This window comes from Drosophila miranda, unplaced genomic scaffold (genome assembly GCF_003369915.1).
Source record: "Drosophila miranda strain MSH22 unplaced genomic scaffold, D.miranda_PacBio2.1 Contig_AX13_pilon, whole genome shotgun sequence".
Classification (NCBI taxonomy): Eukaryota; Metazoa; Arthropoda; class Insecta; order Diptera; family Drosophilidae; genus Drosophila; species Drosophila miranda.
In genome coordinates, this window is record NW_022881658.1 from 29,841 (window position 1) to 46,308 (window position 16,468).

Consider the following 16,468-nt stretch of genomic DNA (forward strand, 5'->3'; position numbering starts at 1 on the left):
GATATCACCCCACTTCGATACCGGTGTTGAGGGAAAAAAACAGGATGTTAGCTACGTATGCAGATGACACAATTATTATGAGCAGAGCGGACTTCCCCCTGACTGCGGCAAAAATGAACGAACAATACCTAAATAAGTTCAGTGTTTGGGCTAAAAAATGGGAAATGGGCATTAACGAAAAGAAAACAGCCCACGTATTTTTCACATTGAACAAACTTAGCAAAACACAGCAAGAAAGTACGCCTAAGTTAAATGGACAAAGAATTCCTAACAAATTCAAACAAATGTATCTTGGGGTTACGCTCGATAGGAAACTTAGCCTTAACCACCATGTCAAAGCCATTATAAATAAGACAAGAACTGCGTCAATAAAACTTGATTGGATTATTGGCTGCAAAAGCCGGCTTGCCAAAGACTGCAAAGTGACCATCCTAAAACAATTAATCATGCCAATTTGGTATTATGCTTTTCCAGTCTGGGGTGCTCTGGCTTCCGACTCATTAGTGAAAAAGATACAAACACTCCAAAACAAACTAGTGAGGAGGGCAGTTAGGGCCACAAGATATACAAGAAACGACAATATCAGAAGTGTATACAATATCAAAACTGTCGAGGAGGTTTACGAGAAGGCTAGCGGCCGTCTCGCTAATTCACTCGTGGATCACTCAAACTCCGAAGTGGCCAGACTGCTGACCAACCCCCATGTCCCTAATAGATTGAAATCTAGCCGCCACAGATATGACAATCAACTCCGGAAGTTTATCCTCCCGCGTTGTAATGGACAACGTCAGGAACAGCAAAATCCAGATCTGGATCCGAACCGATACTATTCCGAAGCTGAGCGCAAAGTTATAGTAGAGAAGTATGTACCCATCCTGAGGAAAGGACTTCCTACTCTGCTGAGGTTAGAAAACGAAGAACAGGAAAGACTGGAAAAGGCTAAAATGGACAATAGAGAGGCCGAACGGAAGAAAAAACCATACAAACACCCGGACAGATTCTGCGAACTACAAATAAACGTGTACAGAAAAATGTATGCTCAAGGGAAATATACTAGGGAAACAATACTTGAAAGAATCAGGGGCCAACCATTGGGTATACAAAGAATTATAGTGCCAGACCACAGAGGGGATGAAGAGGAAGGCGTCCTCCAGCCGAATGGTTAAGACTTGATCCAATGGTAGAGCAAAAATCCAGAAAGTATAAACCTACAATTAAAACTAATTAAAAGCAGCCAAAACATAACTTAAACCGCTCACCAAATCACCTCCAAGCAAACCAATCAAAACCTGCAAATAAAATACAATCAAAATCAGCCAAAACAGAAATAAACTCGCTCACCAAATTCAACGCACACCTCCAAATAAACCAATTGAACCTGCAAATAAAATACAATTAAAATCTGTCAAAACACAAATTAATTTACTTACCACGCTAGCTTCCAAACAAACCAATCAAAACCTGCAAATAAAATACAATCAAAATCAGCCAAAACATAAATAGACTCGCTTACCAAATACAACGCAAACCTCCAAATATAACCAATTGAACCTGCAAATAAAATACAATTAAAATCAGTAAAAACACAAATTAATTTACTTACCACGCTAGCTTCCAAACAAACCAATCAAAACCTGCAAATGGAATACAATCAAAATCAGCCAAAACAGAAATAAACTCGCTTACCAAAATTAACGCACACCTTCAAATAAACCAATTGAACCTGCAAATAAAATACAATTAAAATCAGTCAAAACACAATTTAATTTACTTACCACGCTAGCTTCCAAACAAACCAATCAAAACCTGCAAATGGAATACAATCAAAATCAGCCAAAACAGAAATAAACTCGCTTACCAAATTCAACGCACACCTTCAAATAAACCAATTGAACCTGCAAATAAAATACAATTAAAATCAGTCAAAACACAATTTAATTTACTTACCACGCTAGCTTCCAAACAAACCAATCAAAACCTGCAAATAAAATACAATCAAAATCAGCCAAAACAGAAATAAACTCGCTTACCAAATTCAACGCACACCTTCAAATAAACCAATTGAACCTGCAAATAAAATACAATTAAAATCTGTCAAAACACAAATTAATTTACTTACCACGCTAGCTTCCAAACAAACCAATCAAAACCTGCAAATAAAATACAATCAAAATCAGCCAAAACATAAATAGACTCGCTTACCAAATACAACGCAAACCTCCAAATATAACCAATTGAACCTGCAAATAAAATACAATTAAAATCAGTCAAAACACAAATTAATACTTACCACGCTAGCTTCCAAACAAACCAATCAAAACCTGCAAATAAAATACAATCAAAATCAGCCAAAACAGAAATAAACTGACTTACCAAATTCAACGCAAACCTCTAAATAAATTAATTTAGCCTGCAAATAAAATGTAGCTAAAATTAACCAAAGGAAAAGCACAAATAGACTTACTTACCAAACTCAACGCAAACCTCCCAATGGACCAATCGAACCTGTAAATAGAAAATAATTAAAATCAGTCAAAACAAAGGTTAAAAATCCAATAAATATAACAACACAAATTACCTAACTGGATTCCTGACACTTGATCACCAAACCTACAAAACATAAACCTGAAAATAAAACAATATTAAAATCAGCCAGGAGTTTCATATCATCCACAGAAAGAAGCATATGCGCCGCCGTTCTTCTTAGAGCTGCATCGGTTGGATTCGGCCAGGAAAAGAGGGACGAGGCGATGCCGCGCTTGCGTTGCCGATGCTTGGAGGTCTCCCTGTCGTCCATACCTCCGTTTCGCACCGGATGAGGGGTCCAGGAGCGGCGTCACAAAATTTTTATGCCTAAGCCAGAAAAAAGAAAACACAAGCCGATCTTAACTTACCTTTTGTTTACAAGAGCAAATTGATAACTGTCTAGTATTTTTCTGTCTGTTATTATCAATGTTACCGTAAAGTAAAAAAAAATACCTAAATGTTAAAAAAATGTTAAATGTTTCCATAAATAATGTTATATGTTGCCAATAGTAATAAGAACATTAATAAATAAAGCTTCAGGTCACTCTAAAGTGCCCTGAGCCAGTCAAACCATTAAAATCACACAAAACATATGTACCTGCCACGCCTCCGATAGAGATGCCTCTCCAGCAGGTGCCTCGTCAATTTTGCCATCCAATTCCTGCCAAATGGGCGAAATTTGAAGGCCCTATCGTCGTCGCCATCAACATCCAGGCTCCCGCTAAAAGAAGGAAAAACATCAATTCACGCATCAACACAAAATAGCCAATTCCTTTACTAATCACACTTACCTGACAATACACTCACAGATCAGCCTCTCCAGTACCTGCCTCGCCACCAACCGCAACATTGTGTTGCAAGTTGGGCCCAATTCGGACGCCCCTCCGATTACGCTGCCGTCAACCGATGGCCATGACGTCACGCCATCATCATCACTAAACAGCAGCGGCAATCCAACGACGAGGCCAGCCAATACAGATGACTCTGGCCAGCGCTCCTATCTCCATCTACATCGACAGTGCATCCTGGGTGGCCGGACCAGCAGCCACTCGGATGCAGCCAATTCGCACTCATTTGCGGCCATTTCCACTGGTCAACGCACCCCGATTGGCCGGACCAGTGCCAATCCCCAGATCTCCAGGTAGAAGCAACGTGGGCGGCCGGACCAGAGTCGCTCGCCAAACACCATCACCATTCACGCCAACTCCTGGACCCAGCCTCTGCCAATTCTGATGCCGCAGATGCGTGATCTGTTGCATCACACACACGTGCACATCCAGCGCTGAGGCGGATGCGCCCTGTGTCATCCACACTGCTCCAGACGACGACGATGATCCTCCAGTACCTGAAATAGAAAATAAATATAATTAAATTAGTCTATAAATGTCATTAATGTTGCAATTTTGTCCAAATACTCATCTCTTTGTGACCACCTGTTTGTATAAATGCACGTCAATTGTTGCGAATGTCAAAATAGGGCTGCTAGACTGATAGAATGTAAACATGTTTCTAGATGTTAATGTAATGTTAATGTTAACAGCCCGCCAAATTCAAAATCACATTATTGTTGTAAATTAAGCTTAAATGTAAATTGCCAATGTAAGGGTAATAAGAAAAGCTGGAAAATAAACTCCGCCAGTAGCAAAACTGGCGGGCGAGTGTGCGCAACGTAGGCGTGCACTTGCATCTAATTACCTCGAAATGCCATTCCTGCTGCTGCTAAAGCCACCGCCCCTACTCGCGTAGCTGCCGCCGCAGCTAAACGCCCTTCAGTTTCTACAGTTCCTAGTACTGCTAGTGCTGTTCGTGTAGGTGCCCACGCTGCTCAACATACCCCAGTTTCTACTGGTGCTGCTGCTTCTACTGCTACCTGTGCCCCTGGCAGTTCTGCCATTGCTGTCTCTACCAATCCTACTGCCCTTGCAGCACCTGTGCCGAGCCAGATGACTCTGCACGAGATCCTCAAGGAACAGCGGGAGAAATTGGCAAGGGAGAAGAAAGTAATGGCTATGCTGAAGGCGGAGTCTGAGGGCCGTAACAAGAAGCGGACGACCACCTTGGCCTCGCCGATTACAAAGGCGTCGGCAAAGAAGATCAAACGGACAGTATCCTCCAAGGAGAAGCGTGACCCTAACCAGATGAACATAACAAACTACTACAATGTACTTTCGGATGCTGACGACTTAGCTAATGACGAGATGGATGTGGACACTGACTGCAGCGAGGGAGAGACGGAAGCCGAGGTACCTGTTCCCACAAACAGGCCCTCTACTTCTCAGACCACCCCCCCGCCTGCCCCTACCACAGCGCACGCTCCCAATGCTGCTGCTACTGCTGACGCCAGAATTGTGCGGCCAGCCCCTATTTACATTCCTAATGTTACAGATATCTTTCCCCTGCTCCAGTGCTTCGACAATGCCATTGGCGCTGGTACATATGACACCAGGCCTGCTGCTAATAGGTCTCTGAAAGTCATGTGCCACACAATAGATGGACATAGGGCCCTAATTCGGCTCCTAACTGAGGGGGAAGGTGTTGATCACCATACGTTTCGCCTGCGAAGCGAGAGGGGAATGCGTATTGTTATTCGTCACCTGCACCGTTCCACACCCACAGACTGGGTGCGTGAACAGCTTGGTAGACTCGGATATAAGGTGAGGCATATTGCCAATATACATAAAAGATTTACAAAGGAGCCATTGGACCTATTCGAGGTCGAGCTAGAGCCTCAGGAGATTAACAATAGTATACACGAGCTAACGGCAATTTGCAGCCAACGGGTCAAGGTAGAGAAGCCCATACGCGCGCCAGGTGTTCCCCAGTGTCATAAGTGTCAGATGTTTGGGCACTCGAAGAACTACTGCAGCCGTGCAGTTGTATGTCTGAAGTGTGGGGAGAAGCATGACCCCAAGGACTGCCCCAAGAAGCGGGAGGATGTGCCGAAATGCGCAAATTGCGATGGTCCCCATGTTGCCAGCTACCGTGGTTGTATCAAGTATAAGGAGTACTGCAATAAAAGGAGAAATGGGTTAGATCAGACCAACAAGATGCTAAGTAAACTTTCGATGCCTACCTTACCCGCCACTCAGGGTTTGCGGCGTCCCCGCCAGCCACCCGTCATGAATCAGCAGGGCTTTCCAGCACTGCAGCAGCCAAGCCGCCGGCGAGCGCGCTCAGGCGCAAGAGCTCCTGCTCCTCCAGCTCAGATGAGCAGCTATGCCGATGCACTCCGCACAAGGCAGCCAGCGAGTCATTCTCAGCCTCTTCCAGGGAGGCAAGTATGGCAGTCGGTGCCACCCACAGCGACCACAATCGGATTCCAGCCCACTGTGAGCAGTCAGAGTGTCCGTCCTAGCGATGAACTCAGCCAGAAACTGGACTACCTCATCGCTCTGCTGACACAGGAGCGGATCCAGCATGCGGCCGCTGCTGCTGAATCTACTCAGAAACTTGAAGGGAAAATGGATATATTAATTACACAAATGACGAAGTTAACGGATTGTTTATATGCTAGCATTCAGGCGAATTCCTTTGCCAGAAATGTTTAATACTAATGCTATTTACTCTACCCGCCAACGCAGCAATCTAAAGATTGTATTTTGGAACGCCTCGGGACTCGGAGGGAAGACAGCCGAACTTGCGGCATTTGCATGCAGACACGAAGTTGACGTTCTGATGGTCTCTGAGTCTCATTTTAAAAACTCAGAGACCTTCAGCGTTAATGGATACTGCACGTACAGTGCTAATCACCCATCTGGGACTGGTCGTGGGGATCCCTGCTCCTAGTCAGAGCTGGAATCCTTCATATTGCCCTGCCTAATATAGAAACAGACCACATTCAGTGTGTATCTGCTACCCTGACCCTGCCTGATGGCGGCCGACTAGTGGTCTCATCCATTTACTGCCCCCCATTGCAGGAATGGTCCGAGGACGACTTCTTGGCATTGTTTGGACAGTTGGGACCGAGATTCGTTGCTGCTGGCGATTGGAATGCGAAGAACTCATGGTGGGGAAACGCAAGGGCGTGTAGAAGAGGCGGACAGCTGCTCAGGGCTGTACAGAAAAGTAGCTGCAACATTCTGGCCACTGGATCTCCTACTCACTACCCGTACAATACTCGGCATACACCATCGGCAATTGACTTCGCGGTCTACAAGGGCGTGAGGGACGAATTGCTGCATATCTCCCATCTAAACGACCTCTCTTCTGATCATCTCCCAATGGTGATTGAGTTGAGCATGTCTCCAGCGGAGGCGGTGACTAAGAGACGCCTCTTGCCCCCAGGGGCTAGCATTTCGAGGTTCCAATCGTGGCTTGACTCGCACATCCATCTGAACACTGAGCTCAGGTCAGCAGAGGATGTTGATGATGCAGCCAATATCCTTGAGAGGAACGTGTTAGAGGCAGCCGAACATGCCACAAGCAGTCTGAGGAGGCCCGTCCGACCTAGAGTCCAAGCTGAGTACCAGGTCAGCAATCGCATACGGCTGATGATTGCCACCAAGAGGCGCCTGAGGAACCAGCTGAAGCGGAACCATGACCCGGCAGTGCGACAGCTGTACAACATGCTTGCCAACAGGATACATAAGGAGCTAGAAGCGGGCAAAGCCAGACGCGCTGACGCTATCATTGGCTCAATCGATCCTACCGATCGCTACAGCATGCAAAAGCTGTGGAGGTTGACCAATGGTTTGAAGCGGCAGCCAGCAGCCAATTTGCCTGTGAGGAAGTATTGTGCGGATGGAGAGGATAATGCTGACGATCCCTGGTGCAAGAGCACTGAGGAGAAGGCAGAGTCTTTTGCGTTGCATCTGGAGCAGCGATTCAAGCCTGTTTTGACCAGCGCGGCAGCTGACAGACGAGTCATCGAGGAGTCCCTTGAAGAGTTTGGATCCCCTGGGCCCAATTTGAGATTCAGAGCGATCACTCTTCCTGAGATTGAGGCACAGGTCAAGGTACTGAAGCTGAAAAAGGCCCCTGGAATGGACAGGATTGACAATCGGACCATAAAAGCTCTACCTAAGTCTGCTCTTCTATATTTCGCGCTCATATGCAACAGCTCCCTTAGGATTGGTTGTTTTCCTAACAGATGGAAGCACGCGGCTGTTAGCATGATCCCCAAGCCAGGAAAACCCGCCGATAAGTTGGCATCTTATCGTCCCATCAGCCTGCTTTCGGGCCTGTCCAAGCTGTTTGAGCGACTTCTTCTGACCAGGATGATGGAAGCTGATGGATTTGTTGAGGCTATTCCAAACCATCAGTTTGGCTTCAGACATGTGCACGCGGCTGAACACCAATTGGGGAGAGTTACGAAGTTCATCCTGTCCACCTATGAGAACAACCTGTACTGCTCTGCCATCTATATGGACATACAGGAGGCTTTCGATCGAGTCTGGCATGCGGGGTTGAAGGACAAGATGAAGCAGTTGTTACCGGCAGCAATATACAGAGTCTTGTCCCACTACTTGGATGATCGGTCCTTCTACGTTGAATGCACAGGCGGCGTCAAATCGGGAAATAAAATGATTGCAGCAGGCGTTCCACAGGGCAGCGTACTTGGGCCAGTATTATACAACCAGTACACATACGACATGCCTCTTCCTCGCGACAGTGGTATGCTCTTGGCCACTTATGCTGACGACACAGCAATTCTGGCCACTGGCATGAACCAGCTCATGGCTACCAACAAGCTCAACCGCTTCCTACAGAGCATCTCCAACTGGGCAAAGCAATGGGGCATCACCATCAATGCCTCCAAAACTGTGCATATAGTGCATACATTGCGCGCATACATTCAGCCAGTGGCTGAATTGCAGCCGCACATTGCTGATCAGCGGATTAGTAGCATCGCTGTGCATTCGTATTTGGGGGTCAAGCTGGACGCTAAGCTCCAGTTCCACCAACACATAACCAACGTCATCACAAAGGTCAGGGCAAGGGTCCAAAAACTGCGCTGGCTCCTAAACTCAAACAGCAAATTGAACCTCAACACAAAGGTAATGTTGTACAAGCAGATGATTGCACCTATCTGGCAGTACACATTGGCCGTATGGGGTCCATTAGCTAGCAGCGCGGAATTTGGACGGATTCAAGTTGAGCAGAACAAGACCCTTCGCCTTATTTGCAATGCTCCATGGTATGTGAGGAACGACACCATTCACAGGGACCTGGAAGTGGACACTGTTGAGGCAGTCTATGAGAGGGCATGCAAAAGGTACACGGAGCAAATGAGATCCCACCACAACATTGAGGCAGCCAAAGTGGTCAATGACCCTTATGTACCGCATAGAGTTACAAGACCCCGGTATTCCGAGTTTCTTGGAAAACACCTACCCAAGGAACTCGCGAAGCACGAATGGAACCGCATCGAGATGATCCCTAATCAGCGCCCGTACACGGAAGAGGACCAAATCAGCCACGACAGGAACCTTGATGACATGCGGAGGATGCTGATCAGGATGGATCGCCCAGTGTCGCCGCCATCAGAGTATAACTATTACACAGAGGTCATACTCCCAAGACGAAGATTACTGGAGCCTGCTCCCATAGCCACAATAGACTTGACGATCAGCAGCAGAAGACAGCGATTAGAGCAATTGGGCCTGGCAATTGAAGCAGCTTTGAACGAGATATCCACTCATCAGACGCCTGACACACATTCGCGGCAGAGCGAGAACGGCCAAGTCAATGGAAGCGCGCACATACACACTAGCACAAATGCCCATGAAAGTCAACCACCGTCAGCAACAGGAACAAGAAGCACAGAAAACAACAACCAAAATGCTCAACAGCAGTGAAGACTTACCGCCAACAAATTCCCGTTCAGCCCCTAAGAAGGCAACAACCATGGCTGCCCCATTTGGACACAGAACACACAAACGCACGAAAGAAAAAACAAATATATGCGAGCGCGACGAATGCCCCGGACAAAGCAGACACCGAAATGGCCGTTACGGAATGATCACTCTGCTTAATATCTTCCTAAACCGATTAACTAACGACATAGAAATGGACAACTGCAAATTATTAAAAAGAGTAGAAGACTCATGCGAACGATTGCCAAAAACGCGTCCGAACAAGGCGCTGCTGTTCAAAGCTATGAGCGTTAGCATTTCTGCTGCGCAATTTCTGTCTCCTCCTTCTCCTATAGATCTCGAATTGCCGCCAGTGAACTCCCTGAGAGGAAGAGAGAAGCCAACAACAACTGGAAGGTGGTGGACTTCGGCCATTTCCACTGATGAGACAACGGACCGTTGCGCACATACAAGCGCACATACAAACACTCATCCACACAAACGCTCAACTCAATGCTGGCTGCCCCGGACCAGAGGGCGGAACAGTAACGAAAGAAGAAAGAAGACCAAACCATAATAAGCAATAGCTCTGGCTGCCCCGGACCAGTGGGCAGAGGAGCAACAAAAACAAACAAAACAAATAGAATACAACACATAGAATAGATAACATATATATGTATACAATCTCCCTTTTCTGCCAATGAAGGCAACCAAAATGTTCCCCTTAATTATAATCTACTTTTAAATCTATCTATAGTATCAAGAGTATTATGCTTTAGCTCTACCCACTCCCTCTCCCCCCTCTGGCAAACGGACTGTTTACCAAAGTGGAGAGATTTTCCCAAAAATATGTTTGCGCCGGCAGCACTGCTGGCAATGGAGAATTCGCGCTGTAAAAAAAAAAAAGCATTGTATTTGCTGCCTACGGCTGCTAACAGCAGCTTGTAGACAGATATTTATATATTTATAAGATACAGCCTCAACATATTGTACCTAAAATGTTAGACTAAGTATTGGTATAAATAAAGTCCCCATAGCGTAACGTAACTCTGGCTCCCCTAACCTGCTGGATCAGGCCAAGGCTCGAGTTGGGTTACGTTACGTTATGTTAGTTACGTATCGCCACCGCTGCATACGACACACAAAAAAAACGCACTCAGCAGATGAACGCCCTTAGCTCCCGTACACGAGAAGAAGCACCCTGCACGTCAAAGCAGGCCTTGAGTTACGCTGCTGTCGCCAGAGCGAGCCTCCCAGCGCAGCAGAAACTACAACAACAACGCAGGTCGAGGTCAAAGAGGAAGCTGACTCCAAGTACACGCTTGCAGGAGCAGCTCATAAAGCACCTCAGCCGAAATCGCTCCAAGAGCGCAGGCCGATTTAAGAGCGCAAATCGCCCGCAAGGCAGCAACAACAACAACAACAAAAAGGCTGACCTCAGCAGCCTAAACGAGAAGCTAGACAAGCTTATCACTCTCCTACAAGTGCAGACGGATCGAAGGAACGAGACAACTAATAACAAGACACAACCCCAACCGAGTCTTGAAGCTAGGCTCTCCATGATCGAGAAGACACTGTACCGAGTTATGGCACGACTCCGACCACTCACAAATGACAATGAGACCTCAAATGCATAGTAATTCCCCTTTAATCAAAATCGCTTTCTGGAATGCTGCTGGGCTTCCAAACAAACTCCCTGAACTTAACGCTTATTTGGCAGGCAACAGTATTGACATCCTACTGATATCGGAATCGCATTTAAAAGAAGACACAAACCTCGTGATAGATGGTTACCACGTCTACATGGCAAACCACCCGTCGAACCGGAGCAGAGGAGGAGCCGCGGTAATCATCAAGTGCAACATCCCGCACATTTCCCTCGCACCAACAAGAGAGGACTCCATCCAGATGTGCACCATAGCTGCAACAACAAAAAACCACCAAACAATAAACATTGGTGCGATCTATTGTCCACCTGCACACGAATGGATTGATACACAATTTAAACAGGTATTTGACTCTCTAGGTAGCAGATTTATCGTAGCTGGGGATTGGAACGCCAAAAGCCAGTGGTGGGGCAATGCAAGATCCTGTAGAAGAGGGGCTGCACTTCTGAAATGCATCCAGGAAAACGACCAAAACATACTGGCCACTGGATCCCCCACCCACTTCCCTTCAAATCGACGACATATGCCGTCTGCTATAGACTTTGCGGTTTATAAGGGTATTAGACACAATTTAATCCACATCGAAACATCATATGACTTAGGTTCAGATCACAACATGCAAATTATTAGACTCCTCCTGAGACCTGAATATGGAAAAAAGAAGATACTATTACCAAAAAATGCAAATATCAGAAGATTTCAAGCTCACCTAGAACAGCGAATCCATCTGGAGACTGAACTTCACAACGGCGACGACATAGATGATGCAGTGGCTATCCTTGAAAAGAACATTTACATTGCAGCTGAATTGGCTTCGCAAACCTCAAGTAACCAGCACACAGTGTACGGACCGCAAAGCTTCCATCTTGACTCGCAAACGCTGAAAGCGATCAAGATCAAAAGAATTCTCTGCAAAATCAACCAAAAAGATAGGTGCTCCAACCCCCTCATTGCACGCACTATCAATCAGCTGACTAACAGAATACGTAAACGGATCAAGCTGCAAAAAGACAAACAAATGAACAGACTGCTACACGACATTGACCCAACTGATAGGTACAGCATGCAGAAACTGTGGCGGCTTACCAACACAATCAAGAGACAGCCCATCCCAAATCTGCCAGTCAGAAGGCACGTTGCGGAAGGGCAGCAAGCTCCTGCTGAACCTTGGTGCAAAACTACGGAGGAAAAAGCTGAGGCCTTTGCGCAGCACCTGGAAGCACGTTTCACGCCAAAGATCACGGCAGACCTAGAAGACAGAGAAGAAATTAACGCAGTATTACAAGATAACGGTCCAGATGAAGCTGCTCAAATAATCAGACCTGTGACCATCCAGGAACTCAAATCGGAAATTAAGAAGCTCAAGACGAAAAAGGCACCCGGTTTCGACAGTATCGACAATCGCGTCATTAAATCTCTGCCAACATCCGCCATCGAGTATCTGCTGTTGATATGCAACTCGGCTCTGCAGTTCGGCCACTTCCCAAAGTCCTGGAAATGCGCAAAAATCTCAATGTTAAGGAAGCCAGGAAAGCCGAGTGATAGGCTTGAGTCCTACAGACCCATCAGCCTGCTTACAGGCTTCTCCAAAATCCTTGAACGCCTCATCCTCAAACGACTTTTTGAAGAAGAAAGCTTTGCCATGGCTATTCCAAACCATCAATTTGGCTTCAGAAGTCAGCACTCAGCGGAACAGCAAATCGGACGAGTCACGCAATTCATCCTCAGATCCTACGAAGCGCAGCGGCATTGCAGTGCTGTGTACATGGATATCCAGGAGGCCTTTGATAGAGTCTGGCATCAGGGTCTTCTCTGCAAAGTTAAAACGGTAGTACCTGACAATCTATACATTCTACTCACCAGCTATCTCTCAGACAGAAGCTTCAAAGTCGTCTGCTGCAACAACATCACCTCAAGCCTAAAGCACATAACCGCTGGAGTGCCGCAAGGAAGCGTACTTGGCCCAGTACTCTACAACCTTTACACTGCCGACATGCCGCAGCCACCAAGACACGCAAACTCAACCCAAATGCTAGCAACGTACGCTGATGACGCAGTATACCTCGTATCTGCCCCAAGTCCAAAACAAGCCAACGAAAATGTGGAGCGGCTCCTGGCTGATGCATTATCATGGTCTAAGAAATGGGGAATAACCATCAGTCTTGCAAAAACTGCTCATGTTCTACACACTCTCTCACCTGTGCAGCTACACACTCCAGCTCCAAGGTTAGCCGGGCAACTCCTGGCCAAAAAACCCGTCATGCCATACCTAGGAATACAGATGGATACGAAGCTCAATTTCAATAAGCACGTAGCGGCTGTTGTCACTAAAACAAGGGCCCGGATCAAAAAGCTCGACTGGATCATCGGCAGAAACAGCAAACTCCCACTACCTCCAAAGGTCCTCCTCTATAAGCAGCTGATTGCCCCAATATGGCAGTATGCCATGCCAGTCTGGGGGCCACTGACTTCAAACATGCAAATGGCCAAGCTCCAGACGATCCAAAACAAAGCTCTCAGAGCAATGACAAATGCTCCCTGGTATGTGAGCAACAACGCACTGCATGCGGATCTCCAAGTAGCAACTGTGGAAGAAGTATATAACAGACTCTGCAGGAACTACTACACTCGGTTAATGCAGCACACAAATTTACTTGCATGTGAGATCGCAACGCACCCATACATTCCAAGAAGGCTGGCCAGGCCAAGGTATGCCGCAATGATAGAAGAGCACAATCCAAACAGCAACAGAAGCCTGACAGCCATCCAATCAATATTGCTCCAAGTCAGACGCGAGAACTGGCTGCGAAATCCGTTTGCAACACACAATATGGAAATCAGCCGCAGTAGCGCTAATGCAGCTGCTACGCAGGCAAATGACGGCCCCAGCAGAGAACCTGATGATGGACGGCGGCAGCTCCAGAATCCAGATGATGGCGGCGGCTGAAAAGAAACTAAAAACCTTTCTATTCTTCCACAGATACGAAGCCACTTCACCTTCACAGAAATTGGTAATCCACATCCAGAATGTCGATGCACTGGACCTCGGCCAGCTTCAGCCCTGTTGATGCTGTCCTGCAGTCCCAGTTTAGCGCTGACACTCGCAAGGATTCCACTTCGCAGCCGACGACGAGGCCAATAGGCGTAATGATGTTCTCCACGGCCGCATACTCCACCTGAAATAATTAAAACAATTTAAAAACAATGTAAACAAAGTAGCAATAAGATTAGTGTTACCCTAGCATCTAGACAAATTATCGATAGCTGTTAAAAAATACCAAATAAGCCAATACCGTAACAAATGTTACCCTGCCAATTTACAGCCACGTCTGCAACTACATGTAATGTAGATAAGCAGCCGGCGCGAAACTATTTGTAAAATATGCTAAAGAGTATAATCAAATAAAACGGTTCTCTCTTCATGTCGGCCTCCCTCCCCCCTGCTAATGCAGGTGGCGATGGGAATTGGTTCGACATGAAGAGAGACTACCAATTTAGTTCGCAAGACGAACAAGAACAAACAAAAAACGTGCTCCTAACCAAATTAAAATTAAAATCAAATTTACTATTAAAAATAGTACTTTTCCTACTGTTTTTTCGTGCATCTGCTGACCAATTATGGCAGATCGCGGGAATCGTAGGGGAAAGGCTAAAAAGCCGCCCCCCCCAATAATACGCGTGCACAAAGGCAAGTTGCCTGATGCAATAGAAATGAGGAGGTTCTGCGACCACCTCATGGGAGTGGAAAACTATGTTCTTGACTACCAAGACGACGGCATGGTCAGAATTGTATGCCCAACCAGAGAATCCTACAAAAAGATACTAATGTGCGTTGATGATGACGAGCAAATGCCAGTGATCTCCTCCAGCGAGTCAGAGAGCGAGCATGTAAGTCTAAATACACACCTTGCCTCCCACCCGGGAAAAACCGCTGTTGAGGTTGAATTCAACAACCAAGGCAAAAGGCCTGCAACCCCGCAGTCCCCTCAGTCAAATGCCCAAAACCAAGCTGCCAAAAAAGTAGTCAAGTCCCCACAAGCACAGCCACCTCAAAGTGCCATGGACTTGACTACTGACGAAGATATGACTGACGTAACAGCCAGTTGTTTAACCCGAGAAGACCTGGGCATACCAGCGAGAGTCCCACAGAGAGAGCGAGCGCCAGCAGCGGCCACACAAAATGCTGCCGGCCCCTCCAGTGGAGACTCCACACTCCACGACACGCGCTCCGCATCGCCCCTGGGGGCACCTGCAACTGAAACTCGGCCACCCAAGCCGCCACCAATTGTACTAACCAAAATCACCAATATTACCGCCACTCTTAAAGAAATCTCGCAGCTAATCCCAGCAGAAAAGTTCCACACCAAGACAACTTCGGCAGGTGGACTACGCGTCATGTGCAGTGACGTGCAGTCTTTCAGGGTACTGCAAAGACATTACAGGGACGAGGCCTGTACCACGCCATCCTATTCCTACCAGCTACAGTCTGAGAGAGGATACCGAATAGTCATTAGGGACCTGCACCACACCACCGAAAGCGAATTCGTCACTGGACTACTGGCCAGCCACGGCCACACAGCCACTTTCATACGGGGCATGACGAGGCGAGCTACCAATGAGCCCCTCAACATGTTTGTAGTTCAACTTGAACCAAGGCCAAACAACGCTGAGGCGTTGAATATCACAAATATGGGCGGCCAACGAGTCAAAGTCGAGGTGCAGAGGAACACCGGCCCAGTTGTCCAGTGCCACAGGTGTCAACGCATTGGGCACACCCACAATTACTGCAGAAATGACTTCGTGTGTGTTAAGTGCGCGGGGCAGCACTCCTCAATAGTTTGCCAAAAACCCTTGCAACAGCCGGCTAAATGCGCAAACTGTAGCGGCCCTCACCCAGCCAGCTACAGGGGCTGCACCGCTTTTAAAAGTGCAGCGCTGCGCAAGAAGCCGAGCGAACTTGCCCAAGCAAACAAGCTGCTACATGACCTGGGCATGCCTGCCCTTCCAATGCCTAGAAACCGAAGCCAAAGCCGACGTCGTCGTCAGCCAAGCAAACCACGCACTCAGCAGATGAACGCCCTTAGCTCCCGTACACGAGAAGAAGCACCCTGCACGTCAAAGCAGGCCTTGAGTTACGCTGCTGTCGCCAGAGCGAGCCTCCCAGCGCAGCAGAAACTACAACAACAACGCAGGTCGAGGTCAAAGAGGAAGCTGACTCCAAGTACACGCTTGCAGGAGCAGCTCATAAAGCACCTCAGCCGAAATCGCTCCAAGAGCGCAGGCCGATTTAAGAGCGCAAATCGCCCGCAAGGCAGCAACAACAACAACAACAATAAGGCTGACCTCAGCAGCCTAAACGAGAAGCTAGACAAGCTTATCACTCTCCTACAAGTGCAGACGGATCGAAGGAACGAGACAACTAATAACAAGACACAACCCCAACCGAGTCTTGAAGCTAGGCTCTCCATGATCGAGAAGACA

The 16,468-nt window shown here is 47.1% G+C and overlaps 1 protein-coding gene and 2 long non-coding RNA genes across 5 annotated transcripts; all 3 read right to left on the reverse strand.

Annotated features, from left to right (window-relative positions):
• Positions 1 to 1,428: 1,428 nt before the first annotated feature.
• Positions 1,429 to 2,327, reverse strand: LOC117195248. Of its 3 annotated transcripts, none has more exons than XR_004475007.1 (3): positions 2,291 to 2,327; positions 2,120 to 2,240; positions 1,429 to 1,551 (listed from the first exon to the last, which is right to left on the reverse strand). It is a non-coding gene; the product is annotated as an uncharacterized LOC117195248 (long non-coding RNA). The 3 variants fall into 3 exon arrangements; XR_004475009.1 differs by having other exon boundaries at positions 2,120 to 2,150; positions 2,203 to 2,306; XR_004475008.1 differs by having other exon boundaries at positions 1,440 to 1,461; positions 1,514 to 1,551; positions 2,120 to 2,306.
• A 26-nt stretch (positions 2,328 to 2,353) lies between these two features.
• LOC117195245 lies at positions 2,354 to 3,408 on the reverse strand. The gene is made up of 3 exons (XR_004475000.1): positions 3,318 to 3,408; positions 2,579 to 3,247; positions 2,354 to 2,505 (listed from the first exon to the last, which is right to left on the reverse strand). It is a non-coding gene; the product is annotated as an uncharacterized LOC117195245 (long non-coding RNA).
• Positions 3,409 to 11,535: 8,127 nt separating this feature from the next.
• On the reverse strand, positions 11,536 to 12,834 carry LOC108153580. Its single transcript, XM_033399876.1, has 5 exons — positions 12,550 to 12,834; positions 12,310 to 12,478; positions 12,074 to 12,236; positions 11,697 to 11,987; positions 11,536 to 11,631 (listed from the first exon to the last, which is right to left on the reverse strand). The coding sequence occupies exons 1-4, from the start codon at positions 12,629 to 12,631 to the stop codon at positions 11,811 to 11,813; spliced, it is 591 nt and encodes a 196-aa protein (XP_033255767.1). The 5' UTR covers positions 12,632 to 12,834; the 3' UTR covers positions 11,536 to 11,631; positions 11,697 to 11,810.
• Between the last annotated feature and the right edge of the window lie 3,634 nt (positions 12,835 to 16,468).